We start from the raw sequence: 13570 nt of genomic DNA on the forward strand, positions 1-13570 counted from the left end.
ATGTAGTTAAAGAGAAAGAAAAAATAAAGTAGGTAAGTGCATAGACCAAAAAAAAAAAAAAAAAAAATTGATGGAGCAGAACAATCCCACGTAACAGCTACACTAGAGTTAACTAAATATGACAATGTGACGGTGCTATGATGCCGCTACTCATGTCAGCTCAACCCCAGAGAAAGGTCTCAAGTTAATGTATCACAGTAAACAATGAAGCATTCCATCACGTCTAGTTTTCTCTTTCTGTCTGGTCGATTTTTTGGAGTGTTTGACAAGGCAGTAGAGTACAATGAAAGCTCCTAGTCTTTGGACTCAAACAGATGTAGGTTTGAGCCACACACTCTGGTATTTATTGGATATGTAACTTTGGACAAATTACTAAACCTCTCTGAGTCTATTTCTTCATCTGTTAAATTTGAGTAATAATACCTTGCATGGTAGTTAAGAGGATTCATGATAATTTATTAACATTTCTTAGCATAATGCCTGGCACATAGCAGTGCTTAATTATTGGTATTTGCTATTATGTTTCTTTGTTACTATTACAACTGTCCCTATGTCATAGAGTTGTTGGGAGTATTAAATGTGATAATGCAGGTGAAGCTCTCAACTCGGCCTTGTGTATAGTAAGCACTTACTGTTAGCTTGTAGGAATTAATGGGATGAGCAGTGGTTTATCCCACTCCAGAGCTCTTTAGCTGTTCTCTCCCAGTTCAAGAAATTGGACCCACAGATTGAACCTAAATTGGAGCAGCTCCAGGAAACCAGTGCACATCAGCCAGCCAAACATTGTATTGAGTCCCCACCACATGCAAGGCACTGTGCTTGGGCAGTACCAGGGCCATCAGATGAATAAAGAACTGCCCGGGCCCTGAAAAAACTTAGAATCTGGTTGAGTAAGTAAAACAGAGAACGAAAGGAAAACATGGAGGCTGTTAAACTGGTTACCCGTATTAGTTTCCAAAATCAGGTTAGGTATAGTGGGAGAATCGGGAAGGGGCTGCCTAGGATGAAGCCAGTGTGGCCACTACCATAGGCTAAACGTGTATCTTAGGGGGAAAGTTCTGACCTTGTTTTTTTTTAATGCAGCTATTAATTTTTCAGACCCCCCCTCCCATTGCTTGTTTAACACCTTTTTAAAAAAATGACTCCTTCATGGAGGGCTAAGTTCTAAGTAAACTCAGTAGATTCCTGCCACTCATAAATATGAGTTTGCCCTAGCTTTAGGCGACCTTCTCAGACCCATTTTAAAGACCTTTTGTAAAAGTATTGATCCAGTTACCACCGTCAACGTGTTTCTCTGCCAATCTTTGATGTTATATTCAGGGACTTAGACAAAGCTCCCTTGGGACCTGTATTAACAAACAGAAAATTCTGTGTCCACGTGAGGCTGCACCCAAACTCCCTGACTTGTGTTCTCGCTGAACCTAAGCCTGCCTTTGGGACCCTGCCCAGACTCCCGCCCACCCCCTCACAGGCACAGTCTAATGACTGACTCTGTTTGCCAGGCAACCTTCAAAGGCTGGATGGACATCATGTATGCAGCTGTAGATTCCCGAAAGGTAAGGTTATACCTGGTGAAACCACAACCTTCTTAAATGGTTAGAAAGCAAGCAGCATGGTGGAGCTCATCAAGAAAGAGAGAGAGGGTTAGAACATGTTTTGCCTGTCTCACTGATTACAGATCACTTTCCTCCTCTCAGGGAGTCATCACTCTCTTACAGTGGCTCCAGATGGTGAGGCTGTTGGTTTTCACCTGGCCCTCATGGAGCTGTCTGCTCTTCAGTGCTGATTTGAAATGAGTGTGGCTCCTAGCAGACAGCCCTCCCCTCCCCCCTCGCCTCACGATTTGCATATTCTTCACATACGTCATGGAAGGCATAATGCCTTCTCAGGGCAGGACCTGCCAGTGTGGAGAAGGAGACAGGCAGAGAGAACCTAGGGCTCCCCTACCCCAGCTGGCTCAGCAGCTCAAGCGGTCAGCGGGGCTGACGGCCTTGGCATGTCGGAATCCCCCACCTGACCCCCAAGCTAGGAGCTGACTCTCTTTTTTTTTTTCTCCTGTCCTTTGACAGCCTGATGAGCAGCCTAAGTATGAGGACAACATCTACATGTACATCTACTTTGTCATCTTCATCATCTTCGGCTCCTTCTTCACCCTGAACCTGTTCATTGGTGTCATCATTGATAACTTCAATCAACAAAAGAAAAAGATAGGTCTCCTCCCCACATTGCCCGTGGCCGGAGGTCAACCCAGATGAGAGGCACTTCTGTCCCTCTCTCTAGAGAGAAATGCCTCTCTTTCTCTAAAATCCGTATCATCATCTCACTGTGGCACTGGCCCCACTGTACATTAGTCCCAACCAGCTCGTTCTGTTCTGCTGGATTTTGCAGTGTGCGGTTTACCACATTTACTAGACCAAACTAGCAATTTACTAGTACCAAATTTACTAGCAATTCCTGAGGCTTTTTACTAGGTTTGGCCTCCCACCAGAGGGAGGTAGGGTCAGAGAGGGTCTAGTGACAGCTGAAAAGGAAAGCAGCAGATGAATAGTTTGAGTGAGAAGTAGAAATTGTCTCGACTTGTCATTATCTATGTTAATCCCTGGTACCACCAGCACATTGGGATTTGAGAGATCAACCTTGGAAAGCTCACTTCCTTTACTTGTCCCAGATCGTTAACAATTTTTCCAAAACAAATAAGATTACTCTTGTCATCCATTTTATAAATCAAGCCTGTCCCAACAAACTCCAAGGAACTTCCCAAATTGTTTGCTCCCACCAACATTTCTAAAGTTTTAATATTGTCAGAAATGAATGGGCCATTAGCCAGGACTTGAAAATCCTTTCATTTTAAAGTGCTTTTTTGAGAATTGTGTCAGGAAAGCAGGCCCCCCAAAATTTATGAAGATGTGTTTAGAGTCATGGCTCTCAAGTTTATCCTTCCCTGGGGGTCTGTTAGTCCATTTCCTTCCTTCTTTCCTTCCTAGCCCCTAGCAGGTCTCAGAAATCCCAAGCTGAAAACAAAGGTATCTCTTCGAATTAGATTAGTTGTCCCAGGTCTACCTCACTCTGGGACAACCATTAGCTAAACTGACCTCTGGAAAGTAAAGGGGGTTGATCCCCCTCGGTTCTCAGGGTTGCACCTTAGGTCCAAACCTGTAGCATGTGAAAGCCAGTTGTAATTGCACGTTCTCTTTTTCCCTCCTTTACTTTGGAGGTCAAGACATCTTCATGACCGAAGAACAGAAGAAGTACTACAATGCCATGAAAAAGCTGGGCTCAAAGAAACCACAGAAACCCATCCCCCGCCCCCTGGTGAGTGCATTGTGCAGGCCCAGGGCAGAGTGAGGCCCCATATGGAAAAAGACGGCTAGAGTTACTGCAGAGGGAGGAAAGGGGCAGATGATGGGCGGCCTGTGCCCTCCAATCCTCTCCTCGCTGTCCCATCCAAAAGATCTGAGGAAGGGAATTCGCTGGCCATCCATTGGTTAGGACTCTGTGCTTTCACTGCCGAGGGCCCGGGTTCAATCCCCGGTCGGGGAACTAAGATCCCGCAAGCAGGGATCTGAGGAAGACGGCAGAAGATCTGAGGAAGATGGCAGAAGAACAGGGGTTAAGGTATGGGACGGCTTTTGCATTTGCACCTGACCTTTCCTCTGAGGCATCCTTGGGCAGCAGCAGAGAATCGGCATGTTGACCACATTGGCTGTGACCCTGGTAGAGTGATGTTTTAAGAGACCCACTAAAAATTAACAAAGGAAAGTGAAATGAAAGCTGATTTCTTTCCTACCAGTACAAGATAGGATTTGGTCATTATTTTCTCAGCTCTCTGCTTAACAAGTAAGTCTTTTGCAAGGATGTGCCTGAAAGCTAAGCTAATGCCTCTTTCTGGTTATCTGTGGGAGCAGGAGAGGGTGAAGCTAGGAGAGTCTGTGGCCTGATTTCCCCCCTTGAACTGAGCCTTTTGTAAAACAGATTTGGAGACTGGGATTCTGCTTGACCCTGTGTTGGTGGTGGTTCTCTTGCTTCAGAGAAGGAGACGCTGTGCTCCTGAAGCCATACATCCCGCTGAGTGGGACATGACCCCCAAAAGCCACGCTCAAAGTTCCTTTTTATGTAACTTTTATTTAAAGTAACTTTTTAGGGAATTCCCTGGCGGTCCAGTAGTTAGGACTCCGTGCTACCACTGCCGGGGCCCCGGGTTCGATCCATGGTTGGGGAACTAAGATCCCACAAGCCGTGCGGCGTGGCCAAAAATAAATAAATAAATAAAGTAACTTTTTATTTAAAACAACAACAACACTACAGCAGAACTCTTAAAAGCTTACCTGGCAACCTAATTTATAAAAATGAAAGTGAAGCTACTTTGTTTGAATCAAGAGTGGGAGTCCCTGGGCTTCCCTGGTGGCGCAGTGGTTGAGAATCTGCCTGCCAATGCAGGAGACACGGGTTCGAGCCCTGGTCTGGGAGGATCCCACGTGCCGCGGAGCGACTGGGCCCGTGAGCCACAATTGCTGAGCCTGCGCGTCTGGAGCCTGTGCTCCGCAACAAGAGAGGCTGCGATAGTGAGAGGCCCGTGCACCGCGATGAAGAGTGGCCCCCGCTTGCCGCAACTAGAGAAAGCCCTCGCACAGAAACGAAGACCCAACACAGCCATAAATAAATAAATAAATAAATAAAATTTAAAAAAAAAAAAAAAAAAAAAAAAAAAAAGAGTGGGAGTCCCAGACCATTTTCCTGACTTAACCCCACACGCCCTGTTCCTGGCATACCCCCTCACCAACTTCTGAGGGAGAGGAAACCCTAGGGCTTTGTGGAACAGTTTGAAAACCACCAAGTTAAGTAATCCTGAAAATAAGCATGAGCTCAAGTGCCTAGGTATCTAAAATATCAGGGAGATCTTAAGAAAGAGAACATTTTTTATATTTCCTTGATGATAGTTTCCACTTTGATAGAAATGTGATCAGAGGGAATGCAGGAGGATTGCCATTTCTAAGGTTCTGTTCAGTACTTTGCACGTGGGAACCTGAGCGTATTTTCTTCCACACTAAAATATAAACGCTCAGTGTGGTAGGAAGCATTAATAAAGACTTATTCCGCAAATAGTTACAGATCTCCTACTGTGTACCAGGCACTAGGCAAAAAGTGATGAACAAATTTAGACAACACAATCATGGAGCTTACAGTGTAGTGGGGATATAGATAATAAATAAGTAAGTGAATAGCTATTATAAAATGCAGGGACTTCCCTGGCGGTCCGGTGGTTAAGACTTCGCCTTCCAATGCAGGGGGTGCGGGTTCAGTCCCTGGCCGGGGAGCTAAGATCCCACATGCCTCGCGGCCCAAAACCCAGAAACGTTAAAAAAAAAAACCAGAAGCAATATTGTAACAAATTCAATGAAGACTTTAAAAATGGTCCGCATCAAATAAATTAATTAATTAAATTAAATGTAGAGTGTTGTGAGAAAAAAATTAACTGAAGGGCCATGACAGAAAATAATGGAGGCCTGGGCTGGGGGGGGGGGGGTCTCCTTTAACAGAGTCGTGGGAGAAGCCTCACTACGGCGGGTCTATTTGAGTGGATGAGACGGAGCCAAAATGCTGGGGAAAGGAATCCCGGAAAAGCAAATGAGGCCCTAAAAGCAGGAAACACTAGTATGGCCAGGTGGTGATGAACCAGAGGAGGGGGTGTGAGGTGAGCAGGATCGGACTGTGAAAGGCATTTTGAAGTCAGGTTAACCATAGGAATTTTGTTACAAGTCCAATGAGAAACTAGTGAGAGATTTTAAGTAGGAGAGTGATGTGATCCATTTATGTTTTTAAATAATCACACTTGCTCCTGTGTGGAGACTGCATTGGATGAGGGCAAGAGAGGAAGCAGGAAGACCAGTCAGGAGACCCTTCTAGAAGCCCAAAAGGGAAGATGATGGTGGCTTAGTTAGAGGAGGGCAGCAGAAATGGAATGAATGAGTTCAAGGAAGAATCCACAGGACCTGCAGTGGATTAGATGGGAGATGAGGGAGAGGGAAGAGCAGGAATGACCCTCAGATTTCTGGCTTAGAGACTGGATAAGTAATTGCGGTGAGAGAAGAGCAAGTTGGGAGAGGGGCAGAGGAAAGGAGGTAGCTCTGCTTTGGACTTGTTGAGCTTGTAGATGCTTATGAGTCATCCAGGAGTGATATCAAGCAAGCAACCCAGGAGTTCAGAGGAAAGATACGGGCTGGAGAAGAAAACACTTGGGAAACTGAAGTGCCTAGATAATATGTGAGCAGTAAGAATAGATGGTAGGTGAGCTCTCCAAGGGAGGAAGAAGAGATTAAGAGAAGAAATGGCTGGCAAATGAGACTAAAATGGAGCAGCTGGAGAGGTAGGAAGACACCCAGAAATGTGTGATGGCACAGACACAAAGAGAAGAGTGGCAATTTTAGAAAACTCTTGGTGAGGGAATGTTGACATTGGTCTTTGTCCATGCTCCTGATATCCTGCTAGAGCAGCAGCAGAGAGCTGGCCAGTATTCCAGCAAAGAAAGCAAAGAGAACTTCGATTAACAGGATGGCAGCTCCCACAGTCTGCTGGGGAAGGTTTTCATGAAGCCTTTTCTGTCTTCCTCCCTCCCTCTCCACCCAGAACAAAATCCAAGGTATCATCTTTGATTTTGTCACTCAACAAGCCTTTGACATTGTTATCATGATGCTCATCTGCCTTAACATGGTGACAATGATGGTGGAGACAGATACACAGAGCAAGCAGATGGAGAACATTCTCTACTGGATTAACCTGGTCTTTGTCATCTTCTTCACCTGTGAGTGTGTGCTCAAAATGTTTGCCTTGAGGCACTACTACTTCACCATTGGCTGGAACATCTTCGACTTCGTGGTGGTCATCCTCTCCATTGTGGGTGAGTGGGGCAGGCGAGGAGGGGAAAGGGACCTGACTGGCCCTGAGGATGGGATTCCGGGGAGTGCAACGAATGACACAGGGCCGAAGGGCAGGCAGGTTACTCTTGGGTTACACCCAGGGGGGACCCCAAGTCAACTTGTGGGCCCGCTCCAAATTGCTGATATGGGTCAGCAAGTTTCTATGAGTCTTCATAGTAGTCCTGGATTGTAAATGTTGTGGCTGAAGAGGGGGAAAAGATTAGATTTGGTTCTTGCTTTCAAAGAGTTTACATTCTAACCGGTAAGGTAAAAGAAATATATTTTAAAATCTGGCTACAATAGCAGTATAAAGTGGAAAAAGGCCTGGTAAGAGATTGTTAAGTTGGATATTAATGAGGAACATTCTGGTGGCGACGGCAGTGACAGCACTGCTGCTGATGGCAACGCTCATTTACTAAGGTTTTATGGTGCCAAGTAGTTGGAGAGTTTCTTCACTTGTGTTATGTCATTTGATCCTTATGACAGCCCAGGAAGCAAGGTATTTTACTATCTTTGCTGTGAAGATGTCCAGGGTAACTCAGTTAGGAGGTGGCAGAGGCAGAACTCAAGTTGGTTTTTAACAGTGACTGTGTGGCATTTGCGTCACCCTAAGGGCCTGGAAGGGCTGATGTCCTGGCAGGCAGCAGAAATGCTGTCCTATTGATCGCCCTCGCCCAAATTTCCTTGCCTTCCTAAAAGGCATCTCGAATGGTGAAACACTACCTTGGTTCCAGGTGGGTTTGACTGACTTATGCTAGCAGAGGTAGAGTGCCCGAGACCCAGGGAACCAGCTCCAGAGCTGGTTTAGCAAGGTGGCCACCAGAAGGCAGCTGCGCTCCCACTTTCTAGTTCTGTCCTCCAGAGGAGGGTGTCCAAAAATGTGTTGACTAATCTCATACATTTCTCCCCAAGAAAAGAATCCCATGATGAATTTACTTTGGGCAACACTGTACAATACACTGAATTTCCCTTTGGAGGGTCACAAGGCACATTAGCCTACAGGAGGCTCTTGAAAGTCTTGGAGTAAAGAATTCTGTTTCACACATCATCCCACCTTTATTCAATCACAACACCCTGTTTTCAAGTAATAATAATGTTTCTAAGAGTTTAATGGAACATACTATGTGCCGGTCACCATTCTAAGTGCTTTACATGTTTTAATTCATGTAACCCTCACAACAGCCCTGTAAGTATCATGAGGAACGAAGGCACAGAGCAGTTACTGAGACATGCAACTGGTAAGCGAGCAAGCCCAGCCCCCTGGCCTCAGCTCCGCACTCCTAACCTCCCACGAAACACACTTTGGACCATGCTACCCTTGTCCATGTTTCTTAAACTTTTTCTGCCCACCCATCACTAAGTGGGATGGAAAACCCACAGACGAAACCATGCCCCCTATTCTCAGATGGTACTTGAAAATAAGGAAGAAGAAGAGTTTCTTCTGATAATTGGGATTTTTTTAATGTCATTAATCTGTTCAGAAACAAAAATTAGAAAAAATCTTTTTAAGTTAAGAGGAGTTTGGGTAAAACTCTCCCTGGAACCTCCTGGAGGACCCCTTAAATGTTGATCCCACTGCCTGGATTGCTGTCTGCCCATCTCTCTCCCCTTTTCTCTGGGCACAAATACACATTCATCCTACAGAACCTTACTGAGGCATCATCTCCTCTCTGAAGCCTCACTTGCCCACCATGTACGGAATGCAAGTATTTCGTACTTTACCTGACTTCTTATGGTCACTGGTTATGACTTCATTGAGAAGTAAAAAGAGGAGAGCTGAGAAATCATCTTGAGTCCTGGCTGAGGTAGAGATTTTCTTGGAAGCTGAAAGTTAAGATTCATAGCTTAAAACCTTAACACCTGCAGTTCACTACCCCAATATTTATGAATCCTTATGGTTGGAAGATATTTCTTTATTTAAATGAAGATGTGCTCACACTCTCTCGTGGGGGCCTCGACAGCAAGAGAAGACACTGAAGGAAGAGCACGTGGTGTCACTGCCATGCCTTCAGCTGTCGTCTCCCAACCTTTTCATCTCCTCTTCCTTCTGTGTCCCCTCACTGGGCTCCCGTTATTGCTCTTTAGTTTTAAAGGCAAGTGGTCTGGTGGAAGTGGACCCCTGGATGAATGTGAACAGAAAAAGGCCCTCTGATGTGCGTTTCACCCTCTACTTTTATATCCTATTAACGTCTGGATATTTTTACCTGGTGATACTGGTTTTTGATTGATGGCTTTAAACACAAAAATCTAGAAGCTCTTGAGTTGAAAACTACTCCCGAGAGATCCCTTTAGTTTGTAGGCTAGTTTGGTAGGGTAGGAACATGGGGCAATGAGAACCAAAAATATCTTTTCAGAGCCAGGAAGAAGATGCCCTGAGAATTAGTGGCATTAGCGGACTAAGACTTCACAGCCAGAGGGTAGTGAAGTTACGGGGTGGAGCCAGGACTTCTCATTCACTGTTTGTGGATGTGGTAATTTGATAGCACTTTGGAGAAGAATCCATAACACCTCAGAAAGTTGCGCATGGACAAATCTGAAAAAAAACGAATTTAACACCAGAGATCAATCTCACAAACATAATGTTACGTCTCAAAAGCAAGTTAGAGATCTAGAAAGAGAGATACGGTATAATTCCTTAAACATAGTAGGCTGCTACCTATATATTATTTATGGGTTCGTACATAGCAAAATTACGAAGACACTGGGGTGATACATGTCATCTGCAGGATAGTGGTTGCTTCTGGGGGTGATGAGTGGAAGCAAATTTGGTATCTGGGTGTTAGGTACCTAGGTGTCTATTTTCTTGTTTTCTCTGCTTCTCTATATGTTTGAGACATGCGATTTTCTTTTGAGAAAATTTTTTATTATGAGGGTTCAGATTGAATAGTAAGGCACTCATTCTGTAAAGTCCTTTGAAGTTAAGGGCTCCATAGTGCCAGGTGACATAAGTAAAGAGAAAGTGCATCTCCAATCTCAGTAACATATCTTCTATTCCTCTTCTTAGGAATGTTCCTGGCTGATATAATTGAGAAATACTTTGTTTCCCCAACCCTGTTCCGAGTCATCCGATTGGCCCGTATTGGGCGCATCTTGCGTCTGATCAAAGGCGCCAAAGGGATTCGTACCCTGCTCTTTGCCTTAATGATGTCCTTACCTGCTCTGTTCAACATCGGCCTTCTGCTCTTCCTGGTCATGTTCATCTTCTCCATCTTTGGGATGTCCAATTTTGCATATGTAAAGCACGAGGCTGGCATTGATGACATGTTCAACTTTGAGACATTCGGCAACAGCATGATCTGCCTATTTCAGATCACAACCTCGGCCGGTTGGGACGGCCTGCTGCTGCCCATCCTAAACCGCCCCCCCGACTGCAGTCTGGATAAGGAACACCCAGGGAGTGGCTTTAAAGGGGACTGCGGGAACCCCTCAGTGGGCATCTTCTTCTTTGTGAGCTACATCATCGTCTCCTTCCTGATCGTGGTGAACATGTACATTGCCATCATCTTGGAGAACTTCAGCGTAGCCACGGAGGAAAGTGCAGACCCTCTGAGTGAGGATGACTTTGAGACCTTCTATGAGATCTGGGAGAAGTTCGACCCCGATGCCACCCAGTTCATCGAGTATAGTAAGCTGGCAGACTTTGCAGATGCCTTGGAGCATCCTCTCCGAGTGCCCAAGCCCAACACCATAGAGCTCATTGCCATGGATCTACCAATGGTCAGCGGGGATCGCATCCACTGCTTGGACGTCCTTTTTGCCTTCACCAAGCGGGTCCTGGGAGACAGCGGAGAGTTGGACATCCTTCGGCAGCAGATGGAGGAGAGGTTCGTGGCATCCAATCCTTCCAAAATGTCTTACGAGCCAATCACGACCACGCTGCGGCGCAAGCAGGAAGAGGTGTCAGCAGTGGTCCTGCAGCGGGCCTACCGGGGACATTTAGCAAGGCGGGGCTTCATTTGCAAAAAGACAACTTCCAATAAGCTGGAGAATGGAGGCACCCACCGGGAGAAAAAAGAGAGCACCCCTTCTACAGCCTCCCTCCCATCCTATGACAGTGTAACTAAACCCGAGAAGGAGAAACAGCAACGGGCAGAGGAAGGAAGAAGGGAAAGAGCCAAAAGACAAAAAGAGGTCAGAGAATCCAAGTGTTAGAGGAAAGCAAAAATTAAACACTGTACAGATTTAAAACTTGCAAGTGAAAGATTGTTTACAAACTTCCTGAATATTATCAATGCAGAACAGCTGTGGAGACACTTTAACCCGAAGATCTATACCAAACGTAGTCTGCTTACCATGTAACACGGTTGCATCTCGAGCAGTGACCTGCCAAGGGCAAAGGACCCTGCTCCCTGGACTCACAGATTTTCTAATGCTTGGGCAGGTGGTTACTGCATGTTCCACATCAGTCAATGCAACTTAGGACAAAACTAACAGGATACAAAAACAGAGGCGAGGCTGCCGGGACCAGTGTATTTCCGTTGCAGCCAAATGGATTTTATTTTTTCATTCTGTTGATTCTCAGAAGCAGAAAGCATCAATTTAAAAGTTTGTTTGTTCATGCAAACACTATTTGCATTCTTACATTAGTTAGGCTAAGCAGCAAAAAGAAAAAACACACACACTCACATTTAGCCCATGTCATTTAATTGTCAGTTTCTTTGACATAAGCCGCATCTTCTCCACATGGGCTTCACGTGGTTTGGAGATGGGTGGGGGAAAACAATCAGGTTTCTTCAGGCTGAGGAGGACTTGCTCAGGCCAATTCCAAACATTGTGCTCGTTCAATGCGTAGAAATGATTTGCATGATGGCATGCCGTGATCAGAAGTCATGCATGAGAACCGTACACCACAGGACACTACTAATCCTGTCCCCTGCACTGGGTCAGCCTTTGGACAGGACCCAGCCCTGCACCGTTCACTGTATTTGGAGGAAAAAAATGGTAAGCGTTCCATACCCGCTGCAATTCTTTCTGAATTCTTAGAAGTCTTTCGTACACCTTCCGGGTAGGGAAACATAACCAACCAATTGACTACCACCACCAACAAAAAACAAACCCAGTCCAACAAGCAGATGGATCCGTTGTGTGTATATGTTTAACAGACATCTCTAACATACAGCCATTGTTGCACATTTTGAAAGATGAACTATTTAATGCTGCTCTGTGTCCCATACCTGGGGAAATTTTGATCTCGAATGGCTTGTATTAACGTCACTGTAAAACCAAATCCTAGGGCTAAAAACAAAAATCAAAAAAAATTTTTTTCATTTTTATCTTGCAATATTTATGATGATTGTTTAGCCTTCATACTGGAGAACTGACTTTTTTTGGGGTAGAGATAAAAGTGCTATTCAAAGTAGCATGTTATCTCTAGAGGGTCATTTGGGGGAACTTAAAACAACCTTTCGTTGGGGGTAAAGGGGTGCTCACTTCATCAGTATCATGTCCTTCTGCATTGTGGCTTTCTCTGGGCCTGGGTCCATGTGGAGAGGGGTTCAGATATTCTGAACAGGCCTCTCTTCTACAGAGGGGTTGTCACAAGCTGACACACCGCATGGTTCCTCCTGCCTCCATCACATTTTTCCACCAAGCGGGGCTTCCTTTACCCACAGAGGTGGGTGAGGGCCACAGCACTGGAGCTACAGCTGTGGTTTCTTTCATTTATTATTAGAATAAATAGTCACTGGTGGGACCTCAGTAGAGATGGAGCCGCCTCTGAACCCAGCCCACTTGGTTTCTTTATTGCATTGGTTCTCATGAGAAAGCGACTTAATATGAATTCTTAAGAAGTTCCAGCTTCCCCCAGCACCTTCCCTTTCGGCCAGTTTTGCCATCTACTTAGAGACCTGCCCGTTGTCATCGGAGGGTGGCTTTGCGGGGGAGTGTCATAGCTTCCGTCCGTCTCCCGCTTCAGGGAAGACAGTTTTTAGTCCAGGGGTTTCTCATCTGATGACTCGATTTCAGAGCTAAGATGCTGCAGTTGAATGTGTCAGGAAGTCGATACAAAGAGTGAGGAGAGACTTCAGCATGCAAACCAAATCAAAATAAATTCTTCCTGAACCATAAAATGGAGGGAGAAAAACAACCCATGATCAGACACACCAATCTGCCTTGCAGTAGAAGCACTTTGGATGTAATTTCACAGTCCACCTGACTAGTTTTGTGTAGAACAAACCACAGCAAGTCAGTAAGCAGAGCTTTCTATCTTGTTGGACCATTAGAAACTCTGTCCAGGTTTCATAAGCCTGCTTCTGCGGCATCATCCGTAGTACTTTTTGTACTACACCTGATACCAGGTTGGGAAGGCGTTTTTCTCGGTGACCCTGCTAACTGCTAGGATGAATGTATAGTAACGTGGGCAGGCTACATCGTAAACAGCACAAAACAGAAGCTGACGTGTGGTTATTCTTTTTAAGAGAATTATAAATACTGTAATATATCATTTTATTTTATTGGCATGCCTTTTTGTAAATACAAATTATTAACTTATTAAATAGGAAATGGCTTCTGGCTTATGCCATTGTCATGTTTATTTTTATTTTTTATACTTTTCTTTCTTCTTAGAACTTAGATGCTGTCAGCCAATGTACATCCCCAAACCAGACAGACAGACAAAAAATTTTTTATTGCTAATGGTCTTTTCCAAAACAACAAAA

At 45.0% G+C, this 13570-nt stretch overlaps 1 protein-coding gene across 5 annotated transcripts in view; it reads left to right on the forward strand.

The window, feature by feature from the left end:
* Nucleotides 1–11066, forward strand: part of SCN8A (sodium voltage-gated channel alpha subunit 8) — a 113238-nt gene extending 102172 nt beyond the window's left edge. For all 5 annotated transcript variants that reach the window (XM_059934601.1, XM_059934603.1, XM_059934599.1 and 2 more), the window contains 5 exons: nt 1503–1556; nt 2070–2207; nt 3208–3312; nt 6625–6895; nt 9919–11066. In XM_059934601.1, the coding sequence (XP_059790584.1) occupies nt 1503–1556; nt 2070–2207; nt 3208–3312; nt 6625–6895; nt 9919–11066 (1716 nt within the window). The remainder of the gene's footprint in view (nt 1–1502; nt 1557–2069; nt 2208–3207; nt 3313–6624; nt 6896–9918) is intronic.
* Nucleotides 11067–13570: the final 2504 nt, after the last annotated feature.

Source organism: Balaenoptera ricei, chromosome 10 (assembly GCF_028023285.1).
Source record: "Balaenoptera ricei isolate mBalRic1 chromosome 10, mBalRic1.hap2, whole genome shotgun sequence".
Lineage (NCBI taxonomy): Eukaryota > Metazoa > Chordata > Mammalia > Artiodactyla > Balaenopteridae > Balaenoptera > Balaenoptera ricei.